We start from the raw sequence: 14,710 nt of genomic DNA on the forward strand, positions 1-14,710 counted from the left end.
TCATTCAAGAACAGGGCCACTTCTTCTAGTGCTTGGGCAAGTACATATAGGGTGCTTCCCCGAGATTCAGGCAGTCTTTGGAGAAAGGAGGGGCAACTCCCATCAACCACCTGAAACTAAGTGTCCACCACTCCCAGTAGAAATGTAGGTATATTAAAGAAACACAACATTATGTTTCCTGCATCTCTGAGTTGGTAGACTAAGATAATCCCTCTGTAAGAATTAAAGGAAAGTTAGAAACCAGCAAATGTCCAGCTAGGAAACTGGATCGAGGACGCCATCCACAGATGTAGGGAATAAAGGAATAAAGCAAATTGAGTGGAGAACGGTGAATTGAAGGTTTGGATATGCTGAGGGTGAGATGCTGGTGGGGTGTCCACGGGCACATCAGGGGGCAGCTGGGTCATGAGAACTGGTGCTCAGGAACAAGGTCTACCTGAAACTGTGGGTTTTGGGGTCATGGGGTCCACACATGCAGCAGCTGATGGAGGAGGAGTAGATCAGAGTGATCGTCTCATGCGCTCACTGTTGCCTTAAGTGTTTTCATGCATATTAACTCATTTGATCCTCAAGTCAACCCTACGGGGCGGGTACTCCTACTAACCTCGTTTTTTGACATGTAACAAAACAGATAATCAATGCTTCAGGCCTCAGAGCGAGTAACCAGAGGCACCAGAAGTGACCCCAGGAAATCTACAATCTACACATAGGACAAATGCCAGGCTAGACTAGAAGCAAAGAGGAGGAGGGAGTTGTCAGGAGGAAAACCAGAAAAGCCTTATATCACAAAACCCGAAGGAAGAGAGGACTTCAAGGAGAACATGATGGGAGGCACCAAATTTGCAAGCGACCCAGTAACTGATTATAACTAAACAGGCCCACTGGGATTGCACCTGGGAGTTCCTAATGCCCAGGAGAAGGAGGAGTCCTGACATCTGGAAAGGAGAGGACACGCGGGCGCTGCATGGACCAGGAGGTGGGGAAGTATGGGGAGCATGACTCTTCCAAGAGAGCTGTGAGAAGGAGAGGGCTAGAATCCGTGTCCTTTCTAAAAGGAGAACAATTTAGAGACTATTATTCGGCAAACGGGAAGTCAGTAAAAGATGAAAGTTTTAAAGACGCAGGCCTCTGAAGCTGACAGTGACTATGATGTGGAGAGAAAATATGCTGGAGACACCTTCAATGCACGACTTTAACCTCACGCGGGCCCTGGATGCTGATAACCCCGCTGTCTGTCCACAGTCCTACCGCTGTTCCGCTCACTGGCACCGTGGTTCTCAGAGGGCTGTCCTTGGACGGGCAACTTCAGCATCATGAAGAAACTTGTCAGAAATGCAAGTTCTCCCGCCCACCCCAGCCCTCCCAGTCAGAAAGTCTGGGCAGAGCTTTAACAGACTCTTGAAGACTCTGACACACTCGTGTGAGAACCACTACCCTCAAGGACTCGTTTACAAGTCTTCCTCTCTCTTTAAATGTCCATCCCCTCCCACTTCATCCTCTCTCTCTCTCTCTCTCTCTCTCTCTCAACCTTGCCTTCTAATCCACCGAAAAGAAGCCATCGGGAGAGAGTGCCCCCTTGCTGCCACCACATCCATCCTCCTCCCTGCATCTGGGCCCAGAGATGCTGTCTTCTCTCTTCGTACTTTGGATGGATGCTGTGTGCCCCGGTTTCTGTACTCCGTCCCCTCCCTTCCCACCACCTTGACGACGTGGCTTGGGCTCTTCTCCTCTCTCCCCTACATCACCAGTGCTCACTCTCCCCTGGCTGTTTCTCCTCAACATATAAACATACGGTTATTTTTCCCATTTAAAAATATTTCTTGACCTCACTTCTCCTTTTACTTCCCACCCAACCTCTCTCCTTCCTTTACCACTAAACTCCTCTAAAGCGTTGCCGCACTATACCCCGTCTCTCTCCTCCCATCCTTCCTTGAGCCCATCCACAGACTTTCACCCCACCACTCCACCAAAACCATTCTTGTCAAGGTCACCAACACTATTGGAAATCAATTCCCAGACTCATGTTACTTAATCCATATGCAACATTTAACACAACGGATCTTTCTCTCCTCGACGGTAACTTTCCTTCTCTGGGCTTACGGTGTAACACCATCCCTCGGATTTTTTCTTCTCTACTTCATACTTCTCAGTCTTTTTGATATATTCTACTCAATGCTAAAGTCATTTAATGTCAGAGAGCTTCAGGATTCAGTCCTGGCATGTCTCTATTTTTCCTCCCTTGGTGACCTCCCCTAATCTCATAGCTTTAAAGAACAGATATATGCCAGGGACTCTCAATTCTTTATCTGCAGCCCAGACCCTGCCAAACTTGTATATCCAACTGCTTTCTTGACATCTTGATATGCCTAATAGATACCTCAAACTTAGTAGGTATTAAACCAGCTCCTGCCTTCCCCCATCCCACCTTACCAGCTAATGTTCAAACCAAAAATTCCTCCCTTTCTCTCACGCCACCTCATCCATCAGAAAATCTTACTGACTCCACCTTCCAAAGACATACAGAACCCAACCACTCTTCACCACCCCTCCTGCTACCTACCACACTGAAACCACCAACTCTCACCAGATCATTTTAATGACAGCCTAAAGGATCTCCTGCTTCTACTCTGGCTCTTTTCAGATGTGTTCTCATGCATCAGCTGAAAGGATTCTGTTAAAACAAAAATCCGATCCATGTCCTCTGCTCAAAATGTCCCAAAGGCTCCCATCTCAGAATAAAAATGGAAGTCATCAAAATGGCCTTAGGGCGCTCCATGGTACAATCCCTGCCTTCTCTCACTGACCTCACCTCCCACACTCCCTCTCCTCACTCCAGCCACTCTGACCTTCTTGTTCTTCCTCAAAAAAATGGCAGGTGTGTTTCCACCTCACCACAACTCTTGCATTTCTAGCCCCCTCTGCCTAGAACAGTCTTGCCCTAGATAGCCAGATGGTTCACTCCCTCACCTCCTTCATGTCACTCAAATGTCACCTTCTCATTGAGACCATGTCTGATGACATCTTACACACCCTATTTTACTTCCTTCCAGAGCTCCTACTGCCATCTAGCATACTACAGATTTCACTTATTTCGTTATTGTCTTCTGCTTCTTCGAGAATGTAAGCTCCTTGAAGGCAAAAGTTTTGCCTGTTGGTTTAATCTGGTTCCCCCTGTGCGTGGAAGAGGATCCAGTACATCCAACAGCTATCCATAAAACGTGATGGAATGAGGGTCCCAAGGAGTATGCAGAGTTGAGATCAGGTGGGATTCATCTTGGACAAGAAGAGGGAGGCCGCCTCTGTCACTGCCCCGGAGCAGAGGTGAGAATGGATTCAGATGTGTTTGGAGACAGAAATTTAAGTATTCCCCTCCTGGTTGGACCCAGTTTCCCTGGGAAATAGAAGACAAGGAAGGACCTGAGGAGAACGGTGACAGACAGGCACAGCAGCCATAGAGAAGGCGAGAAGGAGCTAAGGACACTTGGAAGGACTGACAATCCAGGTAAATGGAAAACCTGGGTTTGCCTTGGCACCAATTTACCCGGCCGTGCGATTTTCTTCAACAGCATGAGCTACACAGCTGAAGGGGAGTGTCCAAGTCATCTCCTGGCTTTTTCTTGAGAAAGTAAGAAGGCTCCCCCCCACTAACTGAGCGCCTCCGTTTACCCACTCAGGGAGCCAACACCAACCATCACCAATCACGGGTTTCACCTTAGTAAAATGAGCAGAGGGTGCGTTTAAGCGGAGAGAAAAGGAGGAGAGGCCGAAGCGCAAGCCCCCTCCCAGACCGGTGGGAAAGGAGCGGGAACCTTAAGCCTTCCCTCAAACCTGGAAGTTGATACATATCCCCTAGGGCTCGAATTCCGGGCCTCCTCCGCAGAACCCCTCCTCGTCCCCAGTACCTTCCCCGCGGTTCCCGTCCCGCCGCATACTGATCCACTTCTCGTCGCGCTCCACCCCCTCCGAGCTCGCGCGCTCTTCCTCCACGTGCTTCTCTGTATATACGGGTCGCCCGGGAGACGCCGGCCGGGCGGGGCTCTCCTGACGCCACAATAGGAACAAGCCAATGGCCGTGACGCGTCTCAGTGACGCGAGACGCGCGGCGTGGTTTTGCCGGCCGGGGCGCAATGAGGCGGCTGCCCGCTGGGTGGCGCCGATTTCCCGGGGAGGTCCTTACTGGGCCCCCGGCGGAGGTTGGGGAGAGGCGGGCAGGAGCCAAGGCCAGGGAGCCCTCTGCGTCAGCTGCTGCTCACTGCGCCGCGCCAGTACCAGCCGGGACTCACCCGCAGCTCCATGCTTGTGCCCGGCTCCGCTCGTCCATCCTCGGAGAAGAGGCAGGTACGTGCCACCTGTCGGAGACTAGGGAGGAGGGATGCGGAGGTCAGCCCCGTTGTTGGCTCAGAAAGTGAGGTATCAACAACAGCCTGGGTAGAATGGGCACCAGAAATGTAGGGCGAGCGCCAGCTGTGCGGAGGAGCCCCAGCTGTGGCTGCCAGTTGGGGGGGGGGGGCTGCCAGCTAACAGCCCAGGGTGCCAGGAAGAGCCATCTGTGTGCTGATCAGTGTGTTCTAAGGAAATGCTGCTTGGGCAGGTCCGCGTCTCTGCGCCCTGTGCGGTATATGGCCTAAGAGTGACGTCTGGACACTGACAACCCCTTCCCCACGTGTGCGTCCAGTTCACTTCCCCCGCCCTGTTGAAGCTCCTGGGGGCTATCTCCGGTCAGTTTGCCGAAGGGGTGGAGGTGGGGGTAGGGCAGCAGTGAAGTGCAAGGGGAGATTTTCCACCAATCCCAAACCAGAAAGAGGCATCTTTGAAATTCTCACCAATCCCAAACCAGAAGCAGGCACGCGGTGCTCCAAGGCGAGTAACTTACACTTTAACAGCCACGGCAAGCTCTGGCCAACCCATTCTAGCTGTCCTCTGAGGAGTGTACGTCTGCTTCCCTAGCTGGCTGCTTTTAGAATGGGGCTGAGCTGGAGATCGTGGTGACATTCACCTCCCCAGGCATGGGCACGAGAAGGTTCCCCCAAGTCCAACCCTGGAAAGTAGAGGAAAGGAGAGCTGGATGGGCTGGGGTTGGGGCATCCCGCACTCCTTTGGTACTGTAGATGCATGCCAAGCTGGAATCGGAATGAGGACTGGAATGAGGGCCAGGGACGAGGGCGTCCTCTGAAGTGCATCACCGGGACCCAAGCTGAGTCAGTAGCCTTTGCTGAGACAGGGTGGAGGCACCATCCTGGGTACTCCCAGTCCTCAGGGAGAACCATCGAGAAACAGGAGACACAGACTGGGAGCAGACAAGAGCACCAAGGCCCAAGAGGTTAAGAATCCTGCTCCATCCTCCTGTGAGCCTGCCCAGCCCAGCTCTGTGGCCTTGGAATCCTGAGCACTCCGACAGGTAGAGTGGAACCACCCCCCGAGCAGCTCTCTCCTGCTAGCCTCCAGGCAGCTGCCCTTGCTATATTTTTCTAGGCAAAGGGGGAAGGAGCCGAAATACGCCTGGCTCTTCTCCACTATATGGGCTGGACATCTGGGATTATAGCAAGAGTCATTTGTCCTTGCCAGTTGTAGGACAGAAAACCATGGGGCTCTTTTCTGCCTTTAGAACACAGCACTCCCTTGGGACGCCTGGGTGGCTCAGTTGGTTAAGCAGCTGCCTTCGGCTCAGGTCATGATCCCAGCATCCTGGGATAGAGTCCCACATCGGGCTCCTTGCTCATCAGGGAGCCTGCTTCTCCCTCTGCCTGCCATTCTGTCTGCCTGTGCTTGCTCTCTCTCCCTCTCTCTCTCTGACAAATAAATAAATAAAATCTTTAAAAAAAAAAAAAAAAAAGAAGAACACAGCACTCCCAAGGGGTGGCCCAGAGGCCCTGTTCTCCCTAGGAAGGTTTCTGTGGTAGGTGTTACTACAAATACTGCCACTAATTATCATAATTAGTGGAAGTATTCAGTATAGTCATTATTAGCATTTATTGAACTTTTACCATGTGCCAGGAAATTTATAAATATTATTTTATTTAATCCTCACAACTGTAAGGTTTAGCATTATTACACTTTTTACTCCTGTTTTACAGATTAAATCACTAAGGTTCAGATGGCTTACATGACTTTCCCACTGTAATGAGAGCCAATGAAAGGGAAAGAATGGGAAAATATGCCCAGGCCTAGAAGTCCATTAGAAAAGAGTTTGGACCGAACCCCTGAGGCCAGGTCCCACCTGCCTCTCACTACGTGTGTGCCTGGATCTCTAGGTGTACTCCGCCTCCAAGGGAGGATTTGGACTAGCACCAAGGGTTCCCCCTCTTCTCTCCATTCTCTATCCTCTTTCCACTTGTTTCCCCTTGGATCCCCCTTGTGTTCCACTTGAAAATGTCCCCCTTCAGAGAGCCCTCGCACCATCTCCTAGCCTGGCACTGGCCCATCAGGGCAGCACCTCAAGGGAGGGCCTGCCACTGCCCCTTTAATTCTCCCTGAGCTTGGAATGCAAGTGAGTTGAGCTAGCCATCTCTGTGAGGTCAGATAAGATACTATATATATCGGAGTCGGTAACCTGAGCTCCAGATTACCCAGCCCCAGTCGGACTCTAGCCTCGGGGCTCTCCACCACGGTCCCTTGCCTCATTGGGGAAGGAGAAGCCCCCAGATCCTATCCAGGCCCCCGGACACAGGTCAGTAGCTGCCCCTGTAGTATGTGAACTATATGGGGCCCGCTGTCCCGAGGACCCTGTGTATTTGGGGGAGCATGTGATAGGCTGCCCAGCTGGGCCTGGAGGAGTGCTTGGGGCAAGATGGACGGTGAAGGCTTGGAGGAGGCAGGCAGGGGCGACAAGGACAGAGGGAAGATAAGCCCTGGAGGAAAGGGAGGGAGACTGGGACTCTCCCCTGGGGTGGGGGCACCAGGAGAGCTCCCGACAGATGGGATTAGGGAAGAGAATTGAAGGATACCAGTACTGCCTGTAGGCCCATTCCTTTGCATTTTCTTGGAAGTGTTGAGATGGCTACCCTCTCCAAACCCTAAATCCAGAAGCCTGTTGTAGAGACACTACCCTGGGCCTAACCCCCTACTTCACCAGTCAGGATTCTCACCGTCATCTCCAGTCTCTCTCATCCCATCACCCCCTCCCAGCCCTGGGGCAACTACTGGAGGTAGCAAGAGAAACAGAAATGGACCTAAATTCTCTTGAATGGCCCCCTGCCAAGGCTTGCAAGAGGATTAGGCACTAAACTGGTGGGCCGATGGATGCAAGCCCCTGAGAGACAGAGCTACTGGTGACAGTGGAGGGGAGGCACACAGGCGGCTGGGGACTGAGAAGGCAAGCACAAACAGCCCCCACGGAGGCCCTCCACCCTACCCGCAGCCAGCACACCTGCCAGGACATCCCTCAACCTAGGAACTGATGCTTGTGCCTAGACAGTGCCCAAGCAGACAGGAGTGCGGGTCAGAGCGTGTACACGAAGGGAGACAGGACCCCTCTCTCAGCCCGCTTTACCTTTCAAGGTCAGCACATCAGTTGTGCCTCATTCCAATGGTGTTAGCAAGTGGCTTTGGGAAGCTCTGAGGTCACTCCTGTGGAGGTTCCCAAGCACCTGGCAGGACTGGCTGGGACTCCCCACTCACCTGTCCCGGACACCTGGAGAGGAGAGGAGGACTGAATTCTGTTGAGGCACACCTCTGAAACCCAGCTAGGGGCTTTCTATCCAGGCAGTGGCAAGGCCACAGAAGCTGGCATGCCTTCCCCCCAGAAAGCACAGTGGATCTGAGCAGAGAGGGGCCACGAAGGCTCCTGGGATGTGGGACATTACCCACCCCCTACCCTGGGGGCCAGGAGTGTCTGAGATTCCTGGGGAGCAAGTCCCTCCCCTGGCTGGGCAGGTTAGGGAGCCCTTCACGTGAGCAACAGGAAATGACAGTGGCTGACGCACAGGGGCTGGCTGCCCAGGGAGACAGGGCTCATTTTAACCCCTGACTCATCTAGCCCAGGTACCTTGGGGGGGTGGACCAAGATGCAGCAAGGGTAGGAGGCTGGGGGGCATGTCCATAACCAGGCCTGGGGCCAAGGGCCCTGGCTGGCGCTAAATGCCAGGGCCCCAGGACACTCGGGAGCTTGGCACTGCGGGTGAAATGGAGGCCTCCTGGACCATCTCTTGGTGGATCAGAATTGTACTGGTGCTCAGGTTGCACTTGGCTTTGCTTTTGTTTGCCGCAGTGGAAACTCGAAGGGCCGCCTCCTGCGGGAATCTGTACCTGCCACACCGTGGCATAGACGGGGATGCCTGTGTCCCCCGGAGCCCCAGGCCACAGGTCCTGCCCCATTCCAGCTCAGGGAGAGGCCAGGGAAGTGCGAAGTGGAGGTGCTGGCCTCAGGGTGGCTGTTCGGGGGCCGAGAACAGGTGCCAGTCCTACGTGGCCACTGCTCGTGCAGTGTGACCTTGGGAAACTCGCGTCACTTCCGCCAACACGGGTTTCCTCATGAGCAAGTGGACATTAAGGATGGCACCCACTGCTGGGGCCGATTGTGAGGATTGGCACGTGGTGTCCCAAAACTCTTCATAGAGTTTCAAACTTCAGGAACTTCAGAAATAGGACTGATAAACACTTCAAAGTTTCATTATTTCATTCCTTGTCTATTGAATCTTGAATAAAAATACCAACTTCGATTTAATGTAAATCATTAAACCTTCACATGATGCTTCTAAGTTTAAATTCTTTCTCCGAAAGAATTAAAACCTAAAGCTGCGCTGAGGCTCTGGGGACACGGGGCAGGCAGCGCTCCAGGGAAGGCTGCCGTGACCCCCATGGAAGCTGCGACGGAAGCGCTCAGCACAGTGCCTGGTCCAGAGGTGTTTGCGGCCTGCTGGCAGGTCACGGTTGCTGGGCTCATGTGTCCTTTCAGGAAGCAGAGGGCTCTGTGGAGGAAAGGCAGCTGTACTTCCCAAGAGGGGGAAACTGAGCCAAGTGACAGGGGAGTTCTGGCAGAGCAGGGAAGAGTGGAGGTGCCCGGGCAAAGATGACACGGAGGAGGAGCTTGGCAGGTGGTGTGCCCCTGCTGTCCGAGGTGGCGGGCACCTGGGGAGGAGTTGCCTAGAGCCACATGCCTATACTTGCCAGCTCTCGGTAAACAGCAAAAGGAGCAGGGCAGCAGGGGCCCCACGCCTGGCCGGGAGGGAGACAGGGGATCCCAGCCAATCGGCTCGCCTCCCACTGCCCCATGAAAGGGCCATTCAGTCCAGGCCGTTCCTGTGGCAACGAGGGGACTCCAAGCCATGTGAGTGCCCGTCCTGTCCCTGTCTTGCGCAGCAAGCCTACAGCCAGGGCCCAGCCTGCTCTCCCACCCGTGGTGTTTTCTGCGGCCTCCAGGGACAGCCGTGTCAGGTAACACCAAGGGGCACCAACCCAAGCTGTCAGCTCACCTGGAAGGTGTTGACACTTTTCTCAAGAGGGAAACTTGAAGTTAGGGGAGGGGATACGCCTGCTCAAGGTCTCAGCCGCAGTAGGGACCCTCCCCAGACACGGGAACTCTAAGCCAAACTGCTAGGGATGGGAGCTGTTTGTGATGGCATGACACCAGCACCCCCCCCAGCCAAGGCTGCTATGGCAAGGGGGGCGGTGGTCTGTCACTCACCTGCCAGATTGGAGCAGACAGGAGAATGGGGATTTAGGAGGCCTCCTGGGATTCAGGGTGTGACTCCACCTCTAGCCCCAACCCTTCCCAAGGAATCCTTGCCAGCCTTCCCAGGGCTGTCTGTCCCTGTCCCTTGTACCTTGTTTGGCCGCAGCACTTCTGCGTCATAGGCAGGGCCAGGAGAGGTCACGAGTCTGGGGCACTGCCTGCAGAATACCAACTCCCTGGGAGCCTTGGTGTGGAGGAGGAAGTGAAAGCCATGGGGAGGAGGCATGAGCTCATGCCCTGGGCCGGGGGTGGGGGGGGGAGGCATATCTGATTGGCTGCCTGGTGTCCCAGAGCCCAGGTCCTGAGACCTGGAGTCTCTTTGACTTTGAATTATTGATGGAGTTTCTCCAAAGTGAAATAGAGCAGGACTCGTCCACCGCCCCCGCCCTGGTGCCTCTGTCTGTGTCTCTCTCGGCCTCCCTCAGGGTTCACACTGTTCCTTCTCTGTACCCCAGGAAGCCAAGCAGATGGAAGGAGAGCTGTGGTTCCCCTCTAACCCTGCACAAGGTCACCTTCCAGTTACTTTTTCCTAGAAATGAGTGGGAGCTGTGCTGGCGGTGGGAACACAGTGGGCAAGGGTGTGTGTATGAAGATGGGGGTCCCCAGGCCAGGTGGGAAAAGCATACATAGTAAATGTAGACCAGGCATTTCTGAGCCAGCCCAGACTGAAAACTGATGCTGGTCTCTGGCAGGGTCTAGAAGTTCTGTTCTGGGATCCATATGGAGGTTCCCACCCGCTGATCTCCCACCCCTGCACCTATCCCACGCCCTGCATGGACTGAGTTGCTAGGGCCCTCTGCCAAGCCATCAGCATTTGGGGCTTGGCACCAACTCCTCTCTGCCCAAATGGGCCGGGCTGCCAGACTAGGGCAGGCCGTGGGCTGCCCGAGCCAGTGTCTGCAGCACAGCGAGATTCTGCCCACTGCCCGCTCACCCGCATGCCTCGCTGAGGGATGCAGGGGAAGTCTGGTGCCCCGGGCTGAGGTCGGAAGCCGGCCAGGCCGGGAGACAGGCAGCCCTCACATTATTACAGGCCTACAAAGGAGGGGCCCAGAGCCTGGCAAGGGTTGGGGGAACAGATAATAACCACTCTCAGAGCTCAGGGCCTCCACATGTTATTATCTCATTTATTCCTCGCAACAACCCTGTGAGGTAGGAACCATAATGACGGTGATTATACTCATTGTACAGGTGAGGAGATTGGGGCTCGGATCGGCTGAATGACTAGTGTAAAATCACCCAGCTAGTCAGTCACAGGGCAAGCCACAACCAGCCCTGTACCACTACTCTGAGGTTCCTGGAGGGCTCTGTCCCCCCCCCTTGCAGGAGCCCCCCAAGAAGCCCTGATAGCCTCTAGGAAAGAGGCCTGATCCTACTTGTTCCTCTCTCCGAAGCACCTTTGCCCACCCCCCGAGCTCCATTTTAGATGCAGCCTGCACACCTAGGGTGACAGAAGGACTCTGGTGGTGCCCAAGTGAGCTTAAACTTGATGGGGAGGGATGAATCAAGGTCCAATAGGAAAAGCACTGGACTAGAAACCTGAAAGACCTGAATTCCAATCTTGGCTCTGCTGGTTGTGACCTTGGGCACATCAGTGTCGTTGTTCCCATCTGTACAACAGAATGGTTAAAACAGATGAGTCTTGGGTGCCTGGGGGCCTCAGTCCATTAAGTGTCTGCCTTGGGCTCAGGTCATGATCCTCAGCAGGGAGTCTGCTTTTCCCTTTCCCTCCATTCCTCCCCCTCCACTCATACTCCGTCTCTCGCTTTCTCTGTCTCAAATAAATAAATAGTCTTTTTTTAAAAGGGGGGTGACTCTTTAGGATCCTTACAACCCCCCAGTTTAGAGATTCCTGTGTGCCTTCACCAGACCCACCCCAGCTGCGTGGGGTGTGGGGACAAGGAATACCGGCTGTAGTGAAGGATTTTAGCCTCTAGGGGGCCCCGTTTGCACAAGTCATCACCGTGAGCTTGTTGGCTTGGAGGTTGGTAGAGGAACCCCTGAGAGGCCACAGAACCCCAACTCTGCTTAGAGCCACCTGAGTTAGATCCGTGAAGAAAGAAGTTTCTGCCACATGAGGATTCCCCACCAGAGCAGGTGACCATGTCCAGGGGAAAACTGTGGGATTGTATCTGGAGACTAAGGTCAAGTCCACTTCCTGCCACATGCTCACTCACCACCACTTCCCCTAGGCCCCCTGCTTCCTCTCATGAGCCTCCTTTTCCTCACCAGGGATCTGACCAAATGGTCCGGGGCCTTTCCAAGCTCAGACAATGTAGGATTCCAAAAAGATTCCTGCTCCTCCTTTCAGCAGAAAGAATTAAGACTTAATTCTTAAAATGGCCGGCATTTTCAATCCAGGGGTTGAGGGCCAGAAGAGAGGGAGCAGCTGAGATCTGGGCTGGCATACTGCGGGTCACCTGGAGGGCTGCTGAGGGAGGGCGGTCCCCACCCTCACATCTAGGGCTTTGCAAGGGAGCACTCGGAGCAGCTAGGATGTGCTGACTGGTGGCCCTCTGTGGTTTGTAGAAGCTGGCTCACATTTTGTGCTCTCAGGTGTGAATACACAAGCATAGGTGCGTTTCTTAGCGATGGGCCAGCCTCTTGTGGAAATGGACCGTGTGGTCTCTCATTGAGATCTGCGGTTCCAGCCAGGTGGGGATGAAGAGGAGGGATGCGGGTACCCTGCCGGACACCTGGCAGGGCTCTCTGACAGCCACTTTCCTTGTCTTCCAGCCCATGAGGCTCCCAGTACCCACTGAGTGCCGCCCTGAAGGATGTCCCAGCTCTCCTCCACCCTGAAGCGCTATACAGAATCGGCCCGCTACACAGATGCCCCTTATGCCAAATCGGGCTATGGCACCTACACTCCCTCTTCCTATGGGGCCAACCTGGCTGCCTCCTTCCTGGAGAAGGAGAAGCTTGGTTTTAAGCCAGGCCCCCCGACCAGCTTCCTCACCCGTCCCCGAACCTATGGTCCCTCCTCCATCCTGGACTATGACAGGGGCCGCCCCCTGTTGAGACCTGACATCGTCGGGGGAGGTAAGCGGGCCGAGAGCCAGACTCGGGGCACTGAGCGGCCTTCAGGGAGCGGACTCAGCGGGGGCAGCGGATTCCCTTACGGAGTGACCAACAACTCCCTCAGCTACCTGCCTGTGACTGCCCGTGACCAGGGTGGAACCCTGACCCAAAAGAAGTCAAACAGTCAATCAGACCTGGCCCGGGATTTCTCCAGCCTCCGGACCTCAGAGAGCTACCGGATAGACCCTGGGAACCTGGGTCGCAGCCCCATGCTGGCCCGCACGCGCAAGGAGCTATGCACCCTGCAGGGGCTCTACCAGGCAGCTAGCCGCTCGGAGTACCTGGCCGACTACCTGGAGAACTATGGCCGGAAGGGCAGTGCACCTCAGGTGCCCGCCCAGGCCCCAACCTCTCGAGTCCCTGAAGTCCTCAGCCCCACCTACCGACCCAGTGGCCGCTACAGTCTGTGGGAGAAGAGCAAGGGCCAAGCCCCTGGGTCCAGCCGCTCCAGCTCCCCAGGGCGAGACACCATGGTGAGTTTGCCCCTTGGGGGCCCACTGATAGGCTGGGGAGGCAGCAAAGGATGTAGAAGACCCCAATTAAAGGATGGGCTCCCCATCTGACTGCTGATCGAAGCAGAGGTCTCCTTCCCAATCCTTCTGAAAGCTTCTCCTGCAGCCTGAGCCAGAGAAGTCATCTCAGCATGTCTGGTACCCTCGTGGCTCAGTGCCTTGCTCAGGGGCCTTCCCACTCTCCCTAGGAAACCCATTTCACGGCCCCTGCACTGGACGCCCATCTAACAGTGCTCCCGGAAATGCTCGGCTACCCCCACATACACTGCAGTGCTCACCCTCCGTTTTGCCACCCAGCATGCCAGGGTCCCCTGCAGGCCCTGCGCCATCCTGGACTGAATGCTGAGGCCCCCGCACCGCCAGTGCTTCCTGTGGTAAGAGAGGCCTCCCTGCTCTGGCTATCTCTCTCCTCCTGCTCGGGCTTTTACTTCCCAGCCTGGGGACCTGGCTTACCATCTGGGCATAAGACATCAGGGGGAGAGGGACTCCCCTCTGATGGACAACAGTCCTGGCTCAGGACCAGAGTGTCTGGATAGCGGTGCTTATCATGTATGTGTCTTTGGGGAAAATGTTGGAAACAATTTTGTCTAGGGTTTTAGATAATCCCATACCTCTGTATTCTGGTCCTGCCAGAGGCTGGCTTGCATCTAATCTGTGAACACACCTCTCTGGGGTACTGACTACATTCTGCCTTTTCTTTAGTTATTAGTGGACCCATCAGGTGGCAAGCTCTCAAAGAATGGGAAAGAGATCACATCTCTAAATGCCTCCTCGTGGGTCTAGCACTGCACAGAATGTAGTGGAGTTACAGCTAACCTGCTGATCATATGGATGGGTACAGAGATGGATGCCCAGATGGACGGATGCATAGGTGGGTGGATGGATGGATGGATGGATGGGCAGGTGGACAGACAAACCAGAGGGCGGGACAGCTGGGTGTTGTGTACCAGTCCCCTACTTCTAGGACAGGTGCCTTTTGCAAATAAGAGCTGTGCACAGCAAGAAATAAATGCTGCTTAGTGGGCTCGTCCAGACAAAGGGAGCAGGGGTACAAAACAGGCGTAGGGCTTTGGGTCATAGACCCTTTTTTTTTTTTTGAAGATTTTTTTTTTAAAGATTTATTTATTTATTTATTTGAAAGAGAGGCAGTGAGAGAGAGCATGAGCAAGGAGAAGGTCAGAGGGAGAAGCAGACTCCCCATGGAGCTGGGAGCCCCATGCGGGACTCGATCCCAGGACTCCGGGATCATGACCTGAGCCGAAAGCAGTTGTCCAACCAACTGAGCCACCCAGGCGTCCCTTTTTTTGAAGATTTTATTTACTTATTTGACAGAGAGAGAGAGAGAGAGATCACAAGTAAGCAGAGAGGCAGGCAGAGAGAGAGAGGGAAGCAGGCTCCCCGCTGAGCAGAGAGCCCAATGTGGGGCTCAATCCCAGGACCATGAGAT

The 14,710-nt window shown here is 54.4% G+C and overlaps 1 protein-coding gene across 1 annotated transcript in view; it reads left to right on the plus strand.

Moving 5' to 3' along the window:
- The first annotated feature begins 9,226 nt into the window (after nt 1-9,226).
- Nucleotides 9,227-14,710, plus strand: part of LOC111153846 (ubiquitin specific peptidase 2) — a 19,500-nt gene continuing 14,016 nt past the window's right edge. Inside the window, exons 1-3 of the mRNA XM_022513113.1 lie at nt 9,227-9,372; nt 12,407-13,224; nt 13,452-13,637. Of these exons, the coding sequence (XP_022368821.1) occupies nt 12,448-13,224; nt 13,452-13,637 (963 nt within the window). The 5' untranslated portion in view covers nt 9,227-9,372; nt 12,407-12,447. The remainder of the gene's footprint in view (nt 9,373-12,406; nt 13,225-13,451; nt 13,638-14,710) is intronic.

The sequence above is a fragment of the Enhydra lutris genome, unplaced genomic scaffold (genome assembly GCF_002288905.1).
Source record: "Enhydra lutris kenyoni isolate GAN:26980312 unplaced genomic scaffold, ASM228890v2 scaffoldscaffold34, whole genome shotgun sequence".
In the NCBI taxonomy this organism is placed as follows: Eukaryota; Metazoa; Chordata; class Mammalia; order Carnivora; family Mustelidae; genus Enhydra; species Enhydra lutris.